Consider the following 23,786-nt stretch of genomic DNA (forward strand, 5'->3'; position numbering starts at 1 on the left):
CGCCTCAGAGTCCTAGAGCTATGTCTGCATACCGCTTTCCCAGAGTAGTCACAGGTGGGTCCTAGGTCAGTCTCCCTGGAGCAAAGTTAATTCAAACTGCTCTAAGTCTTCTCCACAGAATCTTGGCTCACAGTAGCCCAGTTGATATGGGGATTAATTTAAGCTGCCCTGTTTCCACAAGTATTCTGACCCACTATAGGTGAGAAATAAGACTAGAAAGCTAGTTCAGAGCCAGATTTTTTTTTTTTTAGCACAGGGAGCGGGGAGTAGAGGTGGTGTGAGGGCTTAAATTCCAGGCTGAGTGTATATTTTATTCAGTAGTCTTTGGGGAAGATTTTTAAGCCATGGTGGTGATAGAACTCAAGACAGAATATTAGGAAAACAATTTTGTCAGGGATATAATGAAGGATGAATTAGAGAGGGGAGAAGATGAGACCACGTATGAAATTCCTGCATTGCAGGCAAGAGGTAATGAGGGCTTGAGCAAGAATGCTGGCTGTGAAAGTACAATTAGAGTATAGGGGCACAAATGATCGTTGAGATAGTATCTGTAGGATTTGCTCCATTCATTTAATCAGTTACTTAGGGAGAAGGTAGAGTCTAAGGAGACTCAAAGATTTGGAGCTCAGGAAAGTAAGGGAAACTTATGGGGAAAGATAAGTTTGGTTTTGAACATTTTTAATTAAGGTGTTGACAAGAAAACTTGTTGGAGAATTCCTGCAGGCATTTGGAGATAGGGAACTGGATTTCAGGAAAAAGGTCACACCTAGAGTTACAGGTTTGGGACACAAGGTGATCATTTAAACCATGAAAGTAGATGTACTTGAGTTCCAAATTTTCCTAGGCGTGTTAATGCTTTCCCTGTTTCCTTATGTGTTTAATTTATTTCTACACTAACATCATTCTTTCTGTAAATATGAATGTGTTCAACCCTCCTTTGTCCAGTTCAGATGAAAATGAGGTTTTTTTACACTCTTTCCTTCATGTTTGTAGATTATACAAGATAGTAAGTTTCTTGCCCTTCCTCGTCCTTTCTTCCCTAGTATTACTGTTTCCTCTCTTTCTTCTCCTAACAACATCAAAACAGAACCTAACCATCTGTCCCAGGCCACCTTTCTGTCTGATTTAATTCCTTCTGTGACCCTTGAGAGTATCAGAGTTTTGAAGAGGCATTTATTCCTTCTCCTTCCATCATCCTGAAGCCACTTAGAAGTTTGCAAATATACTTACTTTTCTAGGTTTCCCTTGACTCTTGTGTTTGTATTTCAAAGCACCTGCTACTTACTGGCCTTTTCATTGGAAATGCTTGAAAAATCTTCTTTTCCATTAAAAGTCCATTTTTTCCCTTTAGGTTTAAACTCTGCTGTTCTGGGTAAGATATCCTTTTTTATAAGCTTTTTGGAATATTGCATTTCACAATGTCCTCTTCTTTGTAGCTACAGCTACCAGATCTTGTGTGATGCTGACTGTAGTTATGTTATCTGGTCACTTGTGATATTTTTTATTTAATTTTTTCCCCCCTAGAATTTGACTATGACATTACTAGAACATTTCAGTTTAGGCTTTTAGGAGGTGACTTTCTGGAATCTTTTTTTTTTCCCTTGCCTTCTGGTTCTAGTAGATATGGGCATATCTAGTAGATATGTTTGTGATTACTTTGGGGATACTCTGTGTTATATCCAGGCTTTCTCTTTGTTCATAATTTCCAGGTTCTTAGATGACCTCTCCTTGACCTTTTTCCAGGACACTTATTTTTGGTAGTAGATAACTCACATTTTCTTCTACTTTTTCCATCTTTTTATTTGTTTTATACTTCTTGTTGTCTCATGAAATTATTGCATTGTTTGGTTCATTTTGATTTTTAGAGTCTGTTTCTTAGGTAAGGTTTACTATCTTCTGTTCTATACTAATAATTCACTTTCACTTCATTTATGAACCTTTGCTTCCTTCCTTCCAGATACTCTTGTCATCCTTGTTGCCAGTCCATTTTCTTTTCTAAAGCTCTGCTCAAATTTGTTATGGTATCACTCTTTTCTTCTGGTTTATCCTCAGTGTTGAGTGAATTCTATTTACTACTCTTTCTAGCCTCAATTCTTGGTTTGAGATTTAGTACCAGGGTCAGGCTTTACTCCTTCTACACTTTAGGGTAGAGTGATCATTCTCTGAGTTAAAAGTATATATCTTCTTACCTCAAATTAAGTATGCCTTCCACCATACACACAACACTCCTAATGATTAATACTTAGCATTATAACATCCTACTTCTACCTTTAACACAATAATGCTAATAATTCACATGTGTAGTACATCTTAAAAGCTGCTAGAGTTCAGGTTAGTAAAAAATTTTTCAAATCAAAAATAAAACATAGTGGGTCCTCTCTAAAGATTGATCACAGATGTATTACTACACTGTGACTTCATTCCAATCAGTACACTAAGGATTTTAAATTTTGGTTTTGTTGCACACTCTGTACCGAAGTATTAAATAGCTGCAATAGGAATCATGACTGAAGATTTCTTTTTACTCTAGGAATCTGAGAGAAGCAAGGGATAATGCCCTGGCTGAAAAAGAAAGAGCAATTATGGCTGAAAAGGATGCTTTAGAAAAACATGATCAGCTCTTAGAACAGTAAGTATCTTGAAGATAGCTATTAATGTTCTCTGCTTTTTCAAACTTTTATATTTTATTGAAGGAAAAAAATTATTTTAGCTTTTATTTCATCTGAACAAAAGAGTACGTTTTAAACACTCTTTTTTGTTTTTGTTTTTGGTTAGGCAGTGGGGTTAAGTGACTTGCCCAGGGTCACACAGCTAGTGAGTGTTATATGTCTGAGGGCAGGTTTGAACTCAGGCCCTCCAGAATCCAGGGCTGGTGCTCTATCCACTGCGCCACCTAGCTGCCCTGTTTTGAACACTCTTAAAGGAATTTTGATGTTAGAAAAGAAGATAATACCATTCATACCCTGAGTTTTCAGATACCTTATACTTTGAGTAAAGTAGATATCTTAGTAGTAGTTATAACAAGTTTAATTCTGCTCATTTCGGAAGTTTAATTCTGCTCAATGACAGCAAATAAATATTGACTGCTTGCTATGTGGAAGGCATTATGCTTCATATCTGAATCTTGTAATGCTTAAACAGAGATCATAAAATTAAACTTTTTGATTCATAAAGCATTAGAACTTAACCCTTCCATCTGTCTAATTTTATTTGATAGTTGAGCCATACTTAAAACTACATGTACACAGTAGTCTCATAGAAGTCATCAAGCCTGTTGTCCAATTACATGTTATAAATGGCTTGAATGAGCCTTTAATAACTTAAAATATTTTTTCCAAATTACATGTGAAGACAATTTTTAACATTCAGTTTTTAGAAATTTTGAGTTCCAAATTTTCTCCCCCACATAATTTTCAAGAGAAATTTTGAGACATGAGGTGTTACAAAAGATTTTGTGATATAATAAAGCATGTTTAATATTGTTTCATAAAAAAACTATAGATGATCCTAAATAAAGAAATGCCTTCCTTTTTAAATATATGTATAAATACTATACCAGATAGTTTATACCTTTCTTTTTTCTGTCCTTTAACACATAAATTTTAGGTATTTCATATAATAAATTCTATCTAGAGACCTCCATACTCTAATTTTGATTTAAAGTGAATCTTTTTGGTTTATGTTTGTTTCAGAATATTATTTATTTTTGGTTTAGTACTACAGTCAGATTCATATTTGCTAAAGAGATCTTAGGAGAAAATCCAAACATGACTAATGAGGAAATATGTTTTGCAAGATTTCATATATACAATAGTTATCATTTCTTGCCTACTCAATGGCTAAGGGAAGAGTTGAAGAGAGGGAGGGAACTTGGATCTGAAAATAAAAAAAAAGAAAGTTCAGGTTTTAAGAAATCAGCCAGTGTTCATGCTCAGACAGGATTTATAGGTTCTTAAACTCAATACCTCATTTTTCAGACCTTAGGAGAAGAGAATGGAAATCGTGACTCTAACTCTTTTATTATTATACTAGTCTGTTATTCAGCATTCTGTTAATCAGAATTTTCTTTTACTGACCCTTACACATTACAGTAATACAATGGTAATTGATACTTGAGGTAATGAGCCTGAGGCACCACAAGATACAGTATGGCTTTCTGTCCCCAGCTTCCCAGGGTATGCCTGCTTTTGAGAAGCTATAATAACTGACAGCAGCCAACTTACCTCACAGAGGCAGAGTTCTCCCTCTCTGGTTCCAGCCTTCACAATTCTCCACTTGCTTGATTTGGTTTCCCCTTTCCAACTTATAAGCTCCTTTTTTAAGGTCAAGATCCAAGTCCCACTGGATAGTTTGCCCCCAGATAAAGTCTAGAATACTGAATAGCATGCTGGCATGCTGCTCCCTGCCCAGGAGGAAGCCCTAACCATTTCTTCCTTTGCTCTGTTCCATGCCTTGTCTGAGTTCCAAAAGGTAGGTTACCTATAGTAATTCTGTTGATCAGAATATCTGATTAACCAGAATATCCTATTTCATTAAAGAGATGAATAAAAGAGAATTCATTTATTATTGAGGTCCTTTAATGAGTATGAGAGGCACCATGTGGTAGTGATTAGAGAGCTGGCCCTATGGAATGAGGATGATTTAAGTTTCAAATACCATCTTTAAAGTGTACTGGCTCTTTAACATATTCTGGTGAGTCATTTAACTTTTCAGTCAGTCAGTAAACATTGATTAAGTGCCTCCTACGTGCCATTCACTATGCTAAGTGCGGGAAATAGAAAGAAAAGGCAAAAGACAGTGGCTGAAGAAATTCACAATCCAATGGAGGAGACATGTAAACAACTATGTTCAAATAATATATAGGATAAATAGGAAATAATCAACAGGAAGAAATCACTAGAATTAAGGGTAATTTGAAGAGACTTTCTATAGAAGGTAGAATTTTAGCTGGGACTTGAAGTCAGGAGATGGAGGGAGAACATTCCAGGCATTCAGGACAGCCAACAAATATGCCTGGTGTCAGAAAATGGAATGTCCTGATCAAGGAACAGGAAGGAGGCCAGTGGCAATGTCTTAAAGTGCATGGTTTGTTAAATAAGGTGTAAGAAGACTGGAAGGATAGCTTATGGAGGCTTTGAAAGCTAAACAGCGGATTTTGTATTTGATCCAGAAGAGATAAGGAGCCACTGGAGTTTATTGAGTAGAGGGAGAGTGACATGGTCAGAACTGCACTTCAAGAAAATTTCATTGATGTCTTAATGGAGGATGGACTGGAGTTAGGAGAGACTTGTTTCAGGAGGATTATAAAGAGCAGAGAAAGGGTTATATTCAAAATCAACAGGCCCTGGCAACAAACTGTAAAGGGGGTGGAGGCGGGGGTGTGGAGGTAGGGGGAGAATGAGAGAGTGAGGAGTCAGGGATTCTAGGTTTCAATACTTAAAGATAGCCTTAGGAGTACTGGGAGGGTGGTGGTGCCCTCAACAGTAATAGAGAAGTTTGAAAGAGGGAAGTACTTAGGGGGGGAAATAATGAGTTCAGTTTTGGACATGTTGACTTTAAAATGTCTACCAGACATCTAGTTCTAGATGTCTAATAGGCAGTTTGAGATGCAGAACAGGAAGTCAGTTGAGGTAGGGCTGAATAAAAATATGAGAATCATCAGCATAGAGATGATAATTGAATCTGTGGGATTTGATGAGGTCACCAAGTGAGACAGAAGAGAGGGAAAAGAGAAGAGGGCTCAGAACAGAGCTCTATAAGACATCCATAGGTGCCTCTAAGATTCCAAGTTGCAGAGCAGTTACTGATTTACTTTGGTAAGTGGTTAGAGGTAGTTTCCTACCAAATCACAGGTCTCTCCCTCCTCATCCCTCCCCTCTCTGCACGTCCTCAAATATTTCCATCAGTAAAATATTGGTTATATAGAGAACAGCCTCCTGTCACCTGCAAGTATCTAGTATAACTTTAGTGCCAAAAGTAAATAAGAGGAAAGTGAAGAATAAAGCTGGGAAACAAACCTGATTATTTGTTGACCCATAGGACAGGAACACTGGTTATTTTTGCATTTTGTGGACTTCTGTGTATTGTTTTCACTATGTTTTCTTTAAAAAGAATGCAATAATTAAGACTGAGTTTTTGTGATCCAAATATTGATTTAAAAAATATATAACTACATTTAAAAAACAAAAACATTCACTTCATTAAAATTTGATTTGGGCAGTTATTTAGAGGTCTCCTCTTTTCTTAGACATAGGATATATGGTAATGTTTGGGCTTATGTTTATTATGTGTATGTGTGAATATATGATTATCTCCATATCTCCATATAATTAAAGCAGAAAAAAATTGTGTGTTCTCAGTGTGTTGAGCTGTATCATGATACATTCTAAATACCAGCTTCTTTTGCTATCAAAATCTAAATAAATATGCTTCAAATGTTGAAAAACATTTAGCATACTGATTGTCCTGAATTATATCTTTGAAAATAAATTCCCTATTTATCCCAAACTACTGTGCATGTCCTTGGTAGTTCTTACATAACAGCTAATGAGAGAATATTGCACTTAATATAGTACCTTTTTTCTCTAGCAATTTTAGAGTACTTTATATTGTTTCTTTTACATTGTCTCTCTAGTCCTCACAACTTCTTTGGTAAATAACGTTTTATCCTCATTTACAAGAAAGGAAATTGGGGGGGGAGGGGTGAGAGAAAAATAATTTTTCCCAGGTCATTCATTGAGTCAATTTGAATGCTAGGTTTACAAAAGTTTTAGTTTTGTGCTTTATTCCAGTAGTGGACCACTTTGGACGAGCCTGTAGTTTGAGTTTTTAATATTCTTTTACTCTTTGTTTGCCACTTATCTGGCACTGATTTAATATTGAGCTGATAGTAATTGGGTAAGCTTTTTTTTTTCTTGAGTTTTCAAAGGATAGAATTAATGTAATGAAGGATTTTGAGGTTTGCACATTTAGCTAGTGAGTAATGGGCACTTGGTGTTTGTGTGTTGCCATAGTAGTGGTGCTGCTCAGTTGAATTCTTCCTAGCTCCTGTATTTGTACTGCTCCTAAGTTCCCCAGTCCCCTCTAGCAGTTAGGTCTTTTGAACTGCCCTTGATAGCTTTCAGAATGGACAAATGTCTGGAGCCTTTCTAATCAAAAGGGGCTCAGCCCAGGTACTTTCTGAGCTTTGGATTTCATTCACAGAAAGGACAAAAGCAGGTCTAAAGCCGTGTTTACTGTGTCTGTGGAATATATGGTACCAGTTGTGATCCGGGTTTGTGGCTCTGTATGACTCCCAATTCTCGGTTTCGTTTTGCTGGATAAATATGACCCTTTTCTCAGGAAGATGAGTCCAACTTTTCCTCCTTATCCAAACAAATAAAATTTTAAAAGACCAGAAAGTTGTTGACCAGAAAGTTTATATCATTTTAAGGCTTAAAATTAAAGGTAAACAAAACTTCCAGAGAGTTCTTCCTCCCACCCCCAACAGCTTAGCAGGGATAAATAGAGGTGAAAGTGAGTGGGTCACGTGGAAGACATTCTCTCCCTCCCCCACCCCACTCCTCAAGAGAGAAAAGTAGAGGATGAGGGTACATCATCTCTCTTCCTAGCTAACACTTAATCATCAATGTAGTTTTTCCCCAAACCATAGACCACACTCAAAATGTCCCAGCTGAGGGTCATTGTTCCACTCAGACTCACCCAGGTAAGCATTTCTGTAGTAGAGACAATTAAAGCAATTGGCCACAGTTGTGTTTCTGCTAGGTTCCTTGTTAGCGAGTTTATAGTTAATGAGACCAGAGTTCCTCATTCATTGCCCATATGAAGGATGATCTAACTGTTTTCTCTTGCATAGGTACCAGACTGTTCCTTATCCCAGCTTTCAGTATAACAAATATGTAATATATGGCTACAGAAAGAACCAAGGAGACAGAAAACATAGATTAGTGCAAATCTATAGCGACAGTGGATGAAGGGGTGGGTGATGGGGGTGTTCAAGCTGTGCACCATTCTCATCAGTAGAATTTTTGGTATGCAAAAGAAAGGCCATTATATATCTTCAGATATGTTTCAAGATGATATCTTAGATAATTAAGGTCATAAGTGTTGTTATTTTCTATCCATGTACTTAAAACTGTACTGTTTAACAGTTTATGGATATCTAATGATCAAACAGCCCTCTTTTTAGATGTCTGATTTGTTGCTTTAGAGAGAAATTTTTCATTGATTTAAATTTGGTAATTATACCCATGTCCTATAAAAAGATACATATAAAATATTTGCAGTGGCAGCTGCCTAAATCAAGTCATAAAACTTCAGTTAAAAGTAAGATATTTTCCATGATTATTTTAAAATATGATGTTTACTGGAAGGGAATTCCAGTGAATTACCACAGATGAAGTGTGAGTATATTTCTCCCACTTGTAAATGAGCTCTTATTTCCTCTAGTGTATATTCTGGTCCACAATGAGTCATTTTCAACATGTTTCAGTTTAACTCCTAAAACATTTTTAAACTTGGCAGGCATATTTAGATGAATGTTACTTCCAGTTTTAGAGACTGCTTCTAAATTATGCTTCAGTCACCATGAAAAGTTCTTTCAGAAAGAAGCAAACAGAGAGTTGATTGGAGGTGTATTTGATAGAGGGTAAAGGTGACTTGCCAGAAAATGGTTGCTTTCCAGTAAAAATGGAATAATTAAACTTTGGGGCTTTTTTTTGTCTTTCTATAATATCTCTAATTTCAACTACTTCAAATGTTTCTTAAATAAATTATAATTATGATGCCCTTCTAGTTGAAAGAATTTTAGATTAAAGCATTACTTATGCTCCTCAGATTTAGGAGCAATGTCTTCTGTTTCTCTTTCATCCTGACATGGTGCTATTCAGAAGCTCAACTTAGTGGGCTTTTTTCCACTAAAAAAAGAGTAGGTGTGGAAAGGAGAAACAGTAGCAGTGACACAGAGGACCATCTTGAAAGAGGTAGCACATTCAAGAGAAGAGAGAATGGTATTCATAGAGAAGGAGAACCAGATCTGACCATTTCTCCTCACACTACACCATGCTGCCTTCTCATGAGCATGCACGAGCATACTTTGCAACACTATACAATGCAGAACATAATTTTTTCCAGCTACCTAATTAAAGAAGAAAGGATAATTTTTTCCAATTTTTTAGCATTTTTACTCAAAGTTTTGAATTCCAAATTCTATGCCTTCCTCCCCTCTCGCCCCCCCCCAGACAGTAAGGAATCATATATAGATTATACCTGTGCAATTATGTAAAACATTTCCACATTAGTCATTTTGTACAAGATGACTGGGATAAAAGGAAAAAAATGAAAGAAAGTAAAAAATAGTGTGTTTCAATCTGTATTCAGTCAATATCAGTTCTTTGTGTGGATGTGGATAGTATACTTCATGATTAGTCCTTTGGGATTGTCTTGGATCATTGTGTTGCTGAGAATAGCTAAGTCATTAACAGTTCTTCATTGAGCAATCTTGCTGTTACTGTTTTGCTTTTAGAATGTTTTCCTAGTTCTGTTCATTTCACTATGCATCACTTCATTTAAGTCTTTCCAGATTTTTCTGAAATCATCCTGCTTGTCATTTCTTATAGCACAATAATATTCCATTACAATCATATACCACAGTTTGTTTAACCATTCCCCAATTGATTTTCAATTCTTTGCCACCAGAAAAGAGCTGCTATAAATATTTTTGTACAAATAGGTCCTTTTCCCCTTTTTTGGGATGTCTTTGGGATATAGACCTAGCAGTGGTATTGCTGGATCAAAGGGTATGCACAGTTTTATATCCCTTTGGGCATAGTTCCAAATTGTTCTCTTCAATGATTGAATGAGTTCACAACTCCACCAACAGTGCATTAGTGTCCCAGTTTTCCCACATTCCCTCCAACATTTTCCTTTTTTGTCATATAATGTTTTTGTCAAAATATATATCAGATAATGAATTTTTGTTCCAAAAGCTTGTCTCTTTGGGTTTATCATATATTGGATTATTATAGACATTTACTAATTATAGACAGTAACTAATCTATTCCACTGATCCACCACTCTTTTTCTTAGCCAGTATCAGATTGTTTTGATAATTAGCACTTTATAATATGGTTTGAGATCTAGTACAGCTATACTGCCATCTTTCTCATCTTTTTCATTGATTCCCTTGGTATCCTTGAACTTTTGTTCTTCCAGATGAATTTTGTTATTATTTTTTTCTCACTCTATAAAATAATTTTTGATAGTTTGGTATGGTACCAAATAAATAGATTTACTTGGGTAAAATTGTCATTTTTATTGTATTGCCTTGGCATCCCCATGAACAATTAATATTTTTAAAGTTGTTTGAATCTGACTTTATTTGTGTGGAAAGTGTTTTATAGTTGTGTTCATGTAGTTCCTGGGTTTGTCTTGGCTGTTTATTTGTCTACAGTTATTTTTAATGAAATTTTTCTTTCTATCTCTTGCTGCTGGGCTTTGTTGGTAACATATAGAAATGCTCATAGTTTATGAAGGTTTATTTTGTATCCTGCAACTTTGATAAAGTTGTTAATAATTTCAAGTAGTTCTTTAGTTGATTCTGTAGGATTTTCTAAGTATACCATCATATCATCTGTAAAAAGTGATAGGTTTATGGGGCAGCTCATTAGCGCAGTGGATACAGCACTGGCCCTGGAGTCAGGAAGACCTGAGTTCAAATGCGGCTTCAGACACATAACACTTACTAGCTATGTGACTCTGGGCAAGTCACTTAACCCTATTGCCTAGTCAAAAAAAAAAAGTGATAGTTTTGTTTCCTCATTGCCTATTCTAATTCCTTTAATTTATTTTTCTTCTCTTATTTCTATAACTAATATTTCTAGTACAATATTAAATAATAGAGGTGATAATGGGTATCCTTGCTTCACCCCTGATCATACTGGGAAGGCTTCTAGCTTCTCCCCATTTCAGATAATGCTTGCTGATGGTTTTAGAAAAATATTACTTATCATGTTAGGGTAAGCTCCATTTATTCCTATGATCTCTAGTGTTTTTAATAGCAATGGGTGCTGTATTTTGTCAAAGGCTTTTTCGGCAGCTATTGAGATAATCATATGGTTTCTGTTGGTTTTGTTTTTGACATGTCAGTGATGTTGTTGATAGTTTTCCTAGGATGGAACCAGCCCTACATTCCTGATATAAATCCCACCTACTCATAGTATACAATCCTTGTGATAAATTGCTGTAATCTCTTTGCTGGTGTTTTATTTAAAATTTTTTTTAATCAATATTCATTAGGGAATTGGTCTATAATTTTCTTTCTGTTTTGGCTCTTCCTGGTATGGGTATAGGCACCATATTTATGTCATAAAAAGAATTTGGTTGGACTCCTTCTTCGCCTATTTTTCCAAATAGTTTATGTAGTATTGAGATTAATTGTTCTTTAAATGTTTGGTAGAATTTGCTTCTGAATCCATCTGGTCCTAGGAATTTTTTCTTAGGAAGTTCATTGATGGCTTGTTCAAATTATTTTTCTAAGATTGGATTATTTAAGTATTTTATTTCTTCTTTTAATCTGGGTAATTTATATTTTTGTAGATATTCATCCATTTTATTTAGATTGTCAAATTTATTGGTATATTGGACGAAATAGATCCTAACAGTTGTCTTAATTTCTTCTTCATTGGTGGTGAATTCACCCCTTTCATTTTTGATACTAGTAATTTGGTTTTCTTCTTTAGTTTTTTTAATCAGATTAACCAATGGTTTGTCCATTTTATTGTGGTTTTTTTTTTTCATAAAACCAGCTTCTAGTTTTATTTATTAGTTCAATTTTCTTTCAATTTTATTAATCTCTCCTTTGATTTGCAGGATTTCCAATTTAGTGTTTAATTAGGAATTTTTAATTCATTCTTTTTCTAGGTTTTTTAGTTGCATGCCCAATTCATTGATCTGCTTTTTCTCTATTTTATTCATATAAGCCATTAGAGATATTCATTTCTCCCTAATTGCCACTTTCACTGTGTACCTTAAATTTTGGTATATTATCTCATTGTTGTCATTTTCTTTAATGAAATGATTGATTGTAATTATGATTTATTCTTTGACCCACTTCTTTTTTTAAGATTAGATTATTTAATTTCCAATTCATTTTTAGTCTCTTATTCCATTGTCCATTATTGAATGTAATTTTGATTGCATTGTGATCTGGAAAGGATGTGTTTACTATTTCTGCTTTTCTGCATTTGGTTGTAAGGTTTTTATGTCCTAATACATGGTCAGTTTTTGTGTAGATGCCACATACTGCTGAGAAAAAGGTATATTCCTTTCTATTCCCATTGAGTTTTCTCTAAAAATCTATCATATCTAACTTTTCCAGAATTTTATTCACCTCCTTTCTTGTTTATTTTTTGGTTAGATTTATCTAGTTCTGATTGGGGAAAGTTGAGATCCCACACTTATTTTCTATTTCCTCCTGGATATCATTCAACTTTTCCTTCAAAAATTTAGATGCTGAACCATTTGGTTCATGTTTAGGTATTGATATAACTTCATTGTCTCTGGTACCTTTCAGCAAGATATAGTTTCCTTCTTTATCTCTTTTCATTAGATCTGTTTTTGCTTTTTCTTTGACTGAGATGATTGCTACCCCTGCTTTCTTTGCTTCGGTTGAAACATAATAGACTTTCCTCCAGCCCCTAACATTTACCCTATGTGTATCTCTCTGCTTCAGATGTGTTTCTTGTAAAGAACATATTATAGGATTTTGGTTTTTAATTCATTCTGCTATCCATTTCCATTTTATGGGTGAGATCATCCCATTCATGTTTATAGTCATGATAACTAACTGTGTATTTCCCTCTGTGCTATTTTTCCACTTATTTATCCCCGCCTCTTTCTCTTACCTCACACCCTCTCCTTACTCACAAGTGTTTTACTTCTGATCACTGCCTTCCCCAAAAGACCCTCCCTTTTATCAGTCTGTTCCCCCTTCCCCTTGTATCTCTACCCCTTTTTCCTTATAAGGTAGGAAAGATTTCTATCTCCAGCTGAGTGTACATGTTATTCCCTCTTTAAGCCAGGTTGATGAGAGTGAAGTTTAAGCTTTGGCCTCCCTCCCTCCGTCCCCCGCCCAATCTTCCCCTCCATTATAGTAGCTCTTTCATGCCTTTTTTATGTGGAATAATTTACCCCATTCAATCTCCTCCCTCCTTCTTCCAATGCAGTTTTCTTTGTCACCCCTTTCTTTTGTTTTTTGGGAGTCATCCCGTCAAAGTCATCTTATACCTGCACCCTTTGTCTTCTAATTGTTCTTATAGTAATAAAGTTGTTACGAGTTACAAATATTATATTGCCATATAGAAATATAAACAGTTTAACCTTATTGTAGTTCTTACATTTTCTTTCTTGTTTCTTTTTTACCTTTTTATGGTTCCCTTGAGTATTATATTCGGAGGTCCATTTTTTTTATTCAACTCTGTTTTTTTTTTAATTAGAAATGCTTGAAAGTCCTCTGTTTCATTAAATGTCTACTTTTTCCCCTGAAAAATTATATTCTGTTTTGCCGGGCACTAGTTCAGGAATTTGGCTGTGATGTCTCTGGGAGTTTTAATTTTGGGATCTCTTTCAGGTGGTGATCAGTGGATTCTTTTAATTTCTATTTTGCCTTTTGGTTCTAATACATCAGGGCAGTTTTCTTTGATAATTTCTTGAAAGATGTGCCTTTTTTTTTTATCATGGCTTTCAGGTAGTTCAATAATTCTTATATTATCCTTCTTGGATCTGTTTTCTAGGTCAGTTGTTTTTCCAGTGAGAAATTTCACATTTTCTTCTGTTTTTGTTTTTGTTTTACTTTTTTACTTTATCGTATCTTGATGTCTCATAGAGTCATTAGTTTCCACTTGTTAAATTCTAATTTTTAAGGAATTATTTTCTTAGTGAACTTTTGTACTTCCTTTTGCATTTGACCAATTCTGTTTTTTAGGGAGTTATTTTCCAAAGTAAACTTTCTTACATCTTTTCCCATGTTATTGACTCCTTTTTCATGATTCTCTTGGCAGTACTCTCATTTCTTTTCCCAGTTTTTCTTCTACTTCTCTAATTTTCTTTTTGAAATCCCTTTTAAGCTCTTCCATGAATTCTTTTTGGGCCTGAGACCAAATTCCATTTTTCTTTGAGGCTTCACATGTAGCCATTTAAGACACTATTGTCCTCTTCAAAGTTTATGCCTTGATCCTCCCTCTCACCATAGTTTCTATAATGTAGCTCTTTTTTTATTGTTGGTTTTTTCTCATTTTTTCTGCCTTTTTTGTGACATGGTATTTGTATGTGAGAGTTGGGCTCTGGTTCTCCACTGTCCCAAGCTTTTTGTGCTACAGCTCTGGGTCTTAGTGCTGTCTTTCACTGGGCTTCAGAGTTTAGCTGCTTGCTTTCTCTGGAGGGTAGACTTCCCTTCTGGCTTGTACTAGGGGGGTGGGGCCTCCCTATTGGCTCCCTTGGCGTGGGGTTTAGCTTCTGGCCTGCTGTAGGGGTGGGACCTTACTGCTGGATTTTTATGGTACCGGAGTCTTTCTGGTTGCTGGCCCTGGGGGAGTAATTTTGTTGCTGATCTGCTGGAGGATTGGGGCTCTGCTGCAGGGTTGCTATGGAAATGGGTCTCTCTGCTGGTAGGCCTCAGGGGGCTGTGTCTCACTGTTGGCCAACCTTGGGTGAGGCTTCACTTCTGGGCAGCAATGGAGGCAAGGCCTTACTGGTGGCCTGTGCTGGGGGGGGTGGGGTCGCTGGGGTGGGACCTTGCTGCACTGCACAGACTGCTCATTTGCCTAGGGGGGCTGCTGGTTTGTAGGAGGGCAGGACCTTACTAGTGGGTTGCCAGGGCTTGGAGCCTTGCTGCAGGCCTCCTGCTGTGAGACTAGTTGCTGCTCTTGGACTTTGCTGCCCTTCACCTGAATGAAGCAGACCTTTCCGGCTGGGCAGCTGAGCTGCTTCTCAGCTCCTGGATAAATTCTGTGGTGGTTTTTTAGTTGTTTCAAGGAGAATTTGGGAGGGCCTCACAACAGAGTTCGTTCTTTACTCCACCATCTCAGCACCGGAAGTTGAGGGATAATTTTTTAAAATTATATCTATACCTATTCAGATCATGTACAATACATTTTAATTCAGATCCTTTTGTAGCAATTGTGTTATTTAATTGTTAAACCTGATTTTCCAAAGTGTATATAAACTTCTGTTTAGGAGTACGTGAAGCCCATTTTCAAGTTATCTTAACTCTTCTGGCCGTACTAAGGTGCCACTTAGTAAATTACTGTATGTTACACAAGATGATACCTTAGAGGTCCCAAACTAATGATTATCAGTCTTTTTGGAACTGTGATAATGCTTTAGATTTATTTGATTTTGTAATTCCCACCCAGAAATCCCTCTAAAATATGTGTACTATATGTTATATAATATGTATTAACTTAAACTAAAATTATTTTATTTATTATTAAGAATAATGCTGCTTTAAGTATTTTACTGATACCTTTTGAAATATCAGTAGAAGCAAAAGTGTCATTGTAAACAAGACTGGTAATCATGGCCACGTGTGTAAATACACTGGGAGATACTGGCCCAATTATAGAAGCAAACAGCTCCTTCTTATACTTTATATGAGGTTAACTACACAGTTATTGATATTAAAGTTATATTAGTTCTTGAATGTTTCCATATATAGTGCCCTTTTCCTGTGATCATTTATGTTATGAATTTTTTTTCATAATAACTAGTTCCTAGTCCCTGTGTAATTTTTCTACTTTCTTTTTTTAGCTATCAAATATAAGATCCCCATGGTCCCACCTTAGTTTATTAGAAATTCATTACTAGATTCGAGGATATTTTTTGTGATAGGAACTGAGAGGAATTTTTCTGTCTGTTAAAGTGAAATACTTGTAAGTTTTCTGTTTGATTTTGCAGAGTTAATGGTTTTTAATTTTATATTTGACAATGTTTACATGATTGGGGACTTTTCATACAATTAGAAGAGGCTATTGAAGATGAAAATAGAACACTAAATTTTAATAGAACAACATATTTTCAATTATTGTGCACAATGAATTTTTTTAAATAAAAAATTTGTTTTTGTTGTTGTGGTTGTAACTTGATAAACATCAGGAAACATGAGCATTTCCCTATACAAAGAAGATTGTCTATGAAATGAAGAATTATAGACAACTTGGGTTTTTTTAAAGTATGTGATACATTCAGCATTTTATTTCCCAAGCTGTCGTGCTTTTTGTTTCCCAGGGAACCTCCTTTTTCCACGCCTTTTACTTTTATGTTACTCTCACTAGTTTTTTCCTCTTTCCTTCCTAGTTTCTTACTTCCCTCCAATTTCTTAAACCATTGTGACTAATAAAGCATAGTGAAGGAAGGATCCAAGTATTTATTAAATACTTACTGTGTGCCAGGGATTGTATTAAGTGCTCTACAAATATTGTCTCATTTAATCCTCACAAGAACTCTGGAAGGTAAATGGTATTATTATCTATTTTACATTTGAGGAAGCTGAGACAGGTGAAGAGAGTTGCCCAGAGTTATATGGCTAGTCTGAGGCTACATTTGAACTCAGGTCTTCCTGACTCCTGGCCCACTGCTCTATTCACTGTACCACCTAGCTGCCTTTGTCAAGCAAAACAAATCCAAGTGTGAGTAAGAGGAAGAGAAAACAGATTTTTGCTGATTGGGAACTTTTTTTAATTTAAAAAAATGAAATAGTTTTGAGAAAAGTAGGTAACACTAAGCAAAGTAAAAGTAAAATTCTTTACACTTTGTAAAAATGTTAGAAATGGAAAATGCCCTGAGAGGTTGCATCTCTTTCCTCAGTTATTTATTCTCTTTACTCAGAACCCCTACTCTCAAATGTTTTTATAGAATCTTAGGTTTAGAAAGAAAATCAGAGAACATGTAGTTTAACCCTTACTTAGCGTATGATTCTCTCTAGATGATATCTGTAGCAAACGATCATCTAGTACTGCTTAAACATCTCAAATACTAGAAAATCAGTCCATTCTATTTTTATAGACTATTAATTATTAGGAAATTTTTCCTTATTTTGAGCATAAGTGGACCCTCCTCTTACATCTCAGCCTTGTTCCCCAGAACCAGTGGAATGAGTCGAATCTCTCTTCCACAAGTCAATCTTTCAAATAATTTAAGTAATTTTAATGTTCATATTTCTTTCATAGTCATAAGAAATCCTTTAATTGGTCCAAAAAGATGGTTAATCCTTTAAGATTATAGACTCTTGGACATGTTTCTACTGGTAAGAAGTATAGTGACTTGTTTTAGTTACTAGGCTTTCACTTAGTTCACCAGAAGTGAAAAAAATTGTTTAGATGAGTTGCTATATCTACAGAAAGTAAGGTTGTCTTGCCTTCTCTTTCATTTAAAAATTATATTCACATATCTGCCATTGGGACTGAAGTATATTTCAAATTTAAGTCATTGTGGTGCAAACTCAAAATTTTCATTGGCGTCATTACTTATAGAAACTCTACAATGTGAGAGTTGTTACCATACCTAAAATTCTTTACGCTTCATAAAAATCTTAGAGATGGAAATCCTTGCTTCTATTGAAGAGCTGGAAAGAACCTTGAAAGTCTTCTCATCCAGTATCTCCATTTTACAAATGAGGAGATGAGTGAGATCCTGAATGCTAAGTAAATTATACTCAAATTCGCACAACTAATGAATGGTAGAGTGTGTTCTAAAATCCACATCTTTTGATTACTAATCCAGTGCTCTTTCTACTACAACATACCTCAAGGAAAAATGTACCAAAATCATCCAAGACAAATAGTCTGTCCGTGCTTATACCTGTGAAGGAACTTGCTTACCTTTAAATGTTAAAGAGATGTTAGCACTGAAATAGTTTTAAAAAGAAGTTTACTGGAAAATCAAGGTATGTATGTTTAGTAGCCTGTCAGTTATGAGAATGGAATGTTCTCTATGTTGGTGCCACAAAACATGTCTATTCTTATTCATCTGCTCTCTTTTGCCATTGGTTAAACCAGTGTGCATTTGATCCATAAATAAGTCAACAGATGTTTAAATGAGAAATGTGTGTTATGGAACTAAATCATCTGTATGTAGTAAACATAGCTTTTCTGAACCCTAAGTAATAGGTTGTACTTGCAAAATGTGGGTTTGAGACTCTGACTAAACCACTGATTCTTAATCTCTAAAGTTGATTTATAAACACAGCATTTTAAAGAGAAAAATCTAATTGGCTAACATTTTTATGTAGCTATCCAGAGTGTACTTTCAATTGGTATCCAGCCTTTGTGCCTCTTAAAGATCAAGCTCTCCCCTAACTCTCGTCAACGGTTTCTTGAAATATTTAGCATCCCAACCTCCTGCTTCTCCTCACTCTAGATATCTGTAAGTTCTGGTGGTTTCTCTTACATTTGGATTGCATAAGTCAAGTTAGGTAGTGCTTTGTGAAGAAAAAGATACAAGGATTTTAGTGGCCTGCAAGCTCCGAGTTAGCAGTGTAATATAGCAGTGTGAAAAACAAAGCAAACAACCATTCCACATCTCTAGCTGCCACCTGCCTTGACCTTAAATTCAGTGAGCCTCAGCCTGAGCCAGTGAGTACTTTCAACCATACCTATAGTCAGTCCTGACCATTCTCACATTTAACTTATAGAACTTCAAGCATTCATGCGATTTTATTATTAACCTCATTTTCACTTTCACATTGGCAACCGCGCACATTGGTGTCTACACAGTAGAGGAAAAATGAGAGATGTTATGCGCTAAGTTTATGGAGCAGCTGGTGTCCTGCTATGTGTTTCACTAGTCTTGTTCACCCTACCATTTTAAAGAGCTCCATGTGCATTCATTGCATATTTTCATAGTTTGGCTTTAAAACTCAAGTTTTGTGTTGCAATAACGTCCCCAAAGCATAGTACAAGTCCTTTGAGCTCTAAGCGCAAGCATGAAAGTCAGTGATGCAGCTAAGTGAGAAAATAAAGGCAGTAGATAAACTTTGTGTCAGAATGTTGGCAGCCCCTGTCAGCCTAATCAACCAGCTGGCAAGAGACATCAAGGCTGCTGATTGCATCATCCATCGCAGCCTCAAGGTTAAGTGTCACCTTGTCTCTGCTGTGCTCCCATACTCTGAGATCCTTTAAGATCCCAAACAGCACATGAAGCAGGCATCACTAACAGATTATTTCAAGCTAGTATACCCTTCACAATCTCCAGCACCACCCACTAGCTATGAAGGACAGAGTGTCAGAGGTGTTGTCAATACTTTGCCAGTCTTGGCATCTTCCAACAACAATAAAAAAAGTTCCGTCAATCTCTCCATTGGTTTTAATAGCGTGGCCAAGATAGAGAGGTTTACAGCAGTATAGTGTACAGTACGATACCCTCACACTCCCATGTGATACAGTCGAAGGTAAGATTCAGGTTAAAAAATGTTTTCATTTTAAGAATTTTCTTTGCTGTGTAGTATTTATAGTACTATAGATTTCGTGTGTTAAGAAAAGTGAACATTGTCTGAAATCATTTTTTTTTCCATTGAGATGTTAACAAAAAAGGTCACAGAATTCTAGGGAATTACTAGCAAGAAAGTGTTACATTTTACATGTTTTGTAATTTTATGAGTTATTTCACAGTCACTGTATTAGGAAAAGTGCATATTATCAGAATTAATATTTTGTTATAAAGTATTATATGCCCAAAAGTATATTTGAGCAATCTCTAGTAAAAAATTACAGTTTGGGGTGATCATGGGAACCTAACCCACCCCCACCCCTTCTTTCCCATAGGTTCAATGTTTGAACATTCACTTTTTGGACTTTTGTACCATTTTCTAGGAACATTACCCCCACAAATGTTGAGGATTGACTACACTTCTACTCCTGTCCTAATTTATCCTGCCTTTGCTTTTCAAATGTGGTCTTTTATTTACTTCTTCTGTCTTTTCTATTGACAAATATCTCCTTAAGGCAGCAGCAGCAAGACTGGGTAGAGAGAAATAAGGCCAGAGTTGGTTTTCCCTTAGTTTATGGGCCTTCAGGCATAATGTCAGGACTTTTTTTATAGATCTCATCATAATCCATGGGTCAGGAAGGTAATGGAGAGAGGAGGAATAGCTGGAGGCTGTGTAGCAGTTGAGATTTTTTTTCTACTCACCCTCAAAGGATGAAAAGGATGGAATGAAGTAGATGAGGAAATTTTAGATGAAGATGGCAACTGAATATATGAGAGAGGATAGTGTGAGTTCTGTACAGATTACTTCTCTCGAGTCCTATTTATATTTCCCACTAGAATTTGCTATTCATGTTATTATTGGATCATACAGATTTAGAGTTGAAAGGGGCACCAGAGGTAATCTAGTCCAGCATCCTCATTTTACAAGTGAACTAGAACCCAAAAAGATTGTGTCTTGCCAGGGGTTACAGGATTTGAATCCACCCCCATTTGACACTCAAAATAACTCTTCTTCCATCTCACTACACTGCCCAAAATTATACAGGACAGGAATTGAAAGGAGGGTCTTCCGATTCCAAATCCATTGTACTTTATAAAATACATTTGACCAGCCTTATTATATGTCATATATTAAATGTTTCTTTTTATAAAAAAAAAATTGATTGGTTTGCATATTTTTATGTTTGGTTTTTTTTTTAATTTTAAGTTACAAATTCTCCTCCCAATCCCTCTCCTGCCTTTTGAGAAGGCAGGTAATATTACCATTATATATGTGAAGTGATACAAAACAGCTTTCCAAAAAATGTTTCTTAGAACAAAATGAGTTGTATTTCCTTTTAATTCTAAAGAATACAGATGTAAACATAGTTACATGCAACATCCATTGCATTGACATGTGATTTCACATTTGAAAATAGTTGGGGAATTTTTTAGATGGCAGAAACATGGTATGTTTTATCATAATGCATAAGCATTGTGAAGCTATAAATGACCCATATTTAACATTTGGATGTTTGATGACATAGGGAAGTGCTTTACAAAGACACCATTGATATTTCCGATATGATGAGAGAAAACTAAGAGATAGGAATACCTTATCATTCAGCTTACTTTCAAGCATTATTTTATACTTCTTTTTCCCCTGTGGTCTAATTTTAATTTTCAGATGATGTATACCTTAACTACATTTTTGTGGGCAGTTACTGATTAATGTTCTAAATTTTTAGATTTATTTTATCTTAATTTTATCTCATTATATTACTTTGTTATAGCCTCATATCACACTTAATTACTCCTCTCTGTATCTTTAGTGTTTATACCTTTTAAATGTTTTAGGAATGTTGTCATGTCTCCTTTAACGCCTTAGTCATCATTTACCCAAACTATACATATTTAGACACTTTCATCTTTCTCATAATTCACTCATACCTGTCCTGTAATCATTTTGGCTTCTTTTTTTCTAAGCTCCCTGTAATTTGTTTTCATCTTGCTGGCATTTAAAACTGGAAATAATAGTCTCAGTTCAGTCTCATCATACTTGAGAAAAGAATACCCATCATCACAGTCTCTGATGTACTCCTGTTTTCTATCCAAGTCAAAAAAGGATTGGTCCTCTTTTGGTAACTTAAATTTTCTGGCATCTAAACATCACATATTTAATATGGTTCCAGTCCCAAGGTGGTTTTTTTTTTTTGCTGCTTTTTGACATTAGTGTTTTTCAGATTTATTTTTATTCCATTGCATCAATATTTGAGATTTTTTTCCTCCTAGTTGTACTAGATTGTTTTATTCACTTGAATTTTTCCTATTTCAGATCAGTAATTTCTCTGTTGTTGATAGACAGCTAGGTTATACAGTGGATAGTGAGGAAAAATCAAGAAGATCTGAGTTCAGATTTGGAGTTGGCTGTCATATAAGGGTCAGTTAGCTTTGTTACCCTGATCAAGTTACCTGATTTCTATTTACTTCAGTTTTGTCATCTGTAAAACTGGAATAATGATAGCACCTACTTCATAGAGTTGTGGTTGAATGAATTAGTGTTTGTAAAGCACTTAGCACAGTTCCTGGCACTTATTCCCTTTTCCCTTATTCTAACTTGCCCCTTGTGAGGATCAAATGAGATAATATTTATAAAACTTACATAAATGCTAGCTATTATTCATTTTTTTATTAATTATCCATTCTCAGCAATAGTTATAAAAATGACATGATGTCTTTTGGAAATTTTGCTGACGTAAGTATTCCCTGATTGGGTAATTAATAGAAACATTAAATAATGCTTATATAAACACACTGGTGACTAATACTAGTCACAACAAAAGATCAGGCCACCCTAGTTCTCTCCTTCTAGTACCATTTCTATATATACATATATGTAGGTTACAGGGCACATGGTTTTTGTACAGTCTTTCTCCCTGCTCTTTTTCCACTTTCATTTATGCAGTGGAATACATAAGTGTGCTACTCATGATATGTCTTTATTTTTTTTAATTTAATTTATTTATTTTTAGTTTTCAACATTTACTTCCATAAAATTTTGATTTTTAAATTTTCTCCCCCTCCTACTTCTCCCCACAATGGCTTGCAATTCGATATAGACTCTACATTTACATTCATGTTAAGCATATTTTCCCATTAGTCATAATGTGAAGAACAATTAGAACTAATGGGAGGAACCATGAGAATGAAGCAATAAAACAAGACAACAAAGGAAAAAGAGAGCAAATAGTATGCTTCCATGTGTACTCAGACTCCATATTTCCTTCTCTGGGTGTGGATAGCAATTTCCATCATGAATCTTTTGGATTAGATTCTTGCATTGCTGTGAAGAGCCAAGTCTATCAAAGTCAGTCATCCCATAATGTGACTGTTACTGTGTACAGGGTTCTCCTGATTCTGCTCATTTTACACTGCATCAGTTATGTATGTCTTTCCAAGTCTTTTTGAAGTCTACCTGCCCATCATTTCTTATAGCAAAATAGTATTCCATTACATTCATATACCACAACTTGATCAGACATTCCCCAATTGGTGGTCATCCCCTCAATTTCCAATTCTTTGCCACTTCAAAAAGAGCTGCTATAAATGTTTTTGTACATGTGGGTCCTTTTCCTGTTTTTAGATATATCTTTATATAAGATGCCCAAGAAAGATTGAGGTATAATAGTCCCAAATTCCATAAACTCTTGAATTGCCTCTTTGGTATTATATTATCATCTTTATACTCCTCCCTCTCTGACTACTATATTTCCTATAGCTCCTTTACTAACTCCTTTTCTTCTTGTCTCATTATATAGAAAAAGGATAGGGTCATGGTGGGTTGAATGGGGATAGTGAAAACTAATGACAAATGGAAATCAGAGCTCTTCAGTTTCTATTGAGCTGTTTTCTCTGCTGAGCAGTTTAGAAATATAAGCTGCTATCATTATCATCATCATCATCATTAATTATTTTATCTTTCATAATATTTTTCTGTGCAGCTCACTGAGTTCACCATAATTCAGGCTAGAATCACAGGAAGTCTGCTTCAAAGTTTTCACTTGAATTATTCCAGTTGTAGATTTCTGGATTTATTTATTCACTATACCTTCCATTTCCTGCTGAGTGTAGCATATCACCTGAGTGAAGGCAGCGAGAGACTAGTATGGCATTTTCCATCTGCCCCAAAGCTACTTCCCTCTGTGCAGGGAGTCTACCATTTGGTGCTGCTATCTGATCTCTAGCCCAGTTTCCATCCTTTCCATCCTCAGTGGTGGACATTCTCACACCTAATCATTGCTCTTCATTTCCCAGTGATTCTGAATACC

The 23,786-nt window shown here is 35.5% G+C and overlaps 1 protein-coding gene across 2 annotated transcripts in view; it reads left to right on the forward strand.

Moving 5' to 3' along the window:
* The window catches only part of PIBF1 (progesterone immunomodulatory binding factor 1), a 302,692-nt gene that overhangs the window by 73,602 nt on the left and 205,304 nt on the right, over nt 1–23,786 (forward strand). For both annotated transcript variants that reach the window (XM_020992445.2, XM_020992441.2), the window contains exon 10: nt 2,531–2,629. In XM_020992445.2, the coding sequence (XP_020848104.1) occupies nt 2,531–2,629 (99 nt within the window). The remainder of the gene's footprint in view (nt 1–2,530; nt 2,630–23,786) is intronic.

Source organism: Phascolarctos cinereus, unplaced genomic scaffold (assembly GCF_003287225.1).
Source record: "Phascolarctos cinereus isolate Bilbo 61053 unplaced genomic scaffold, phaCin_HiC Scaffold_7;HRSCAF=346, whole genome shotgun sequence".
NCBI lineage: Eukaryota > Metazoa > Chordata > Mammalia > Diprotodontia > Phascolarctidae > Phascolarctos > Phascolarctos cinereus.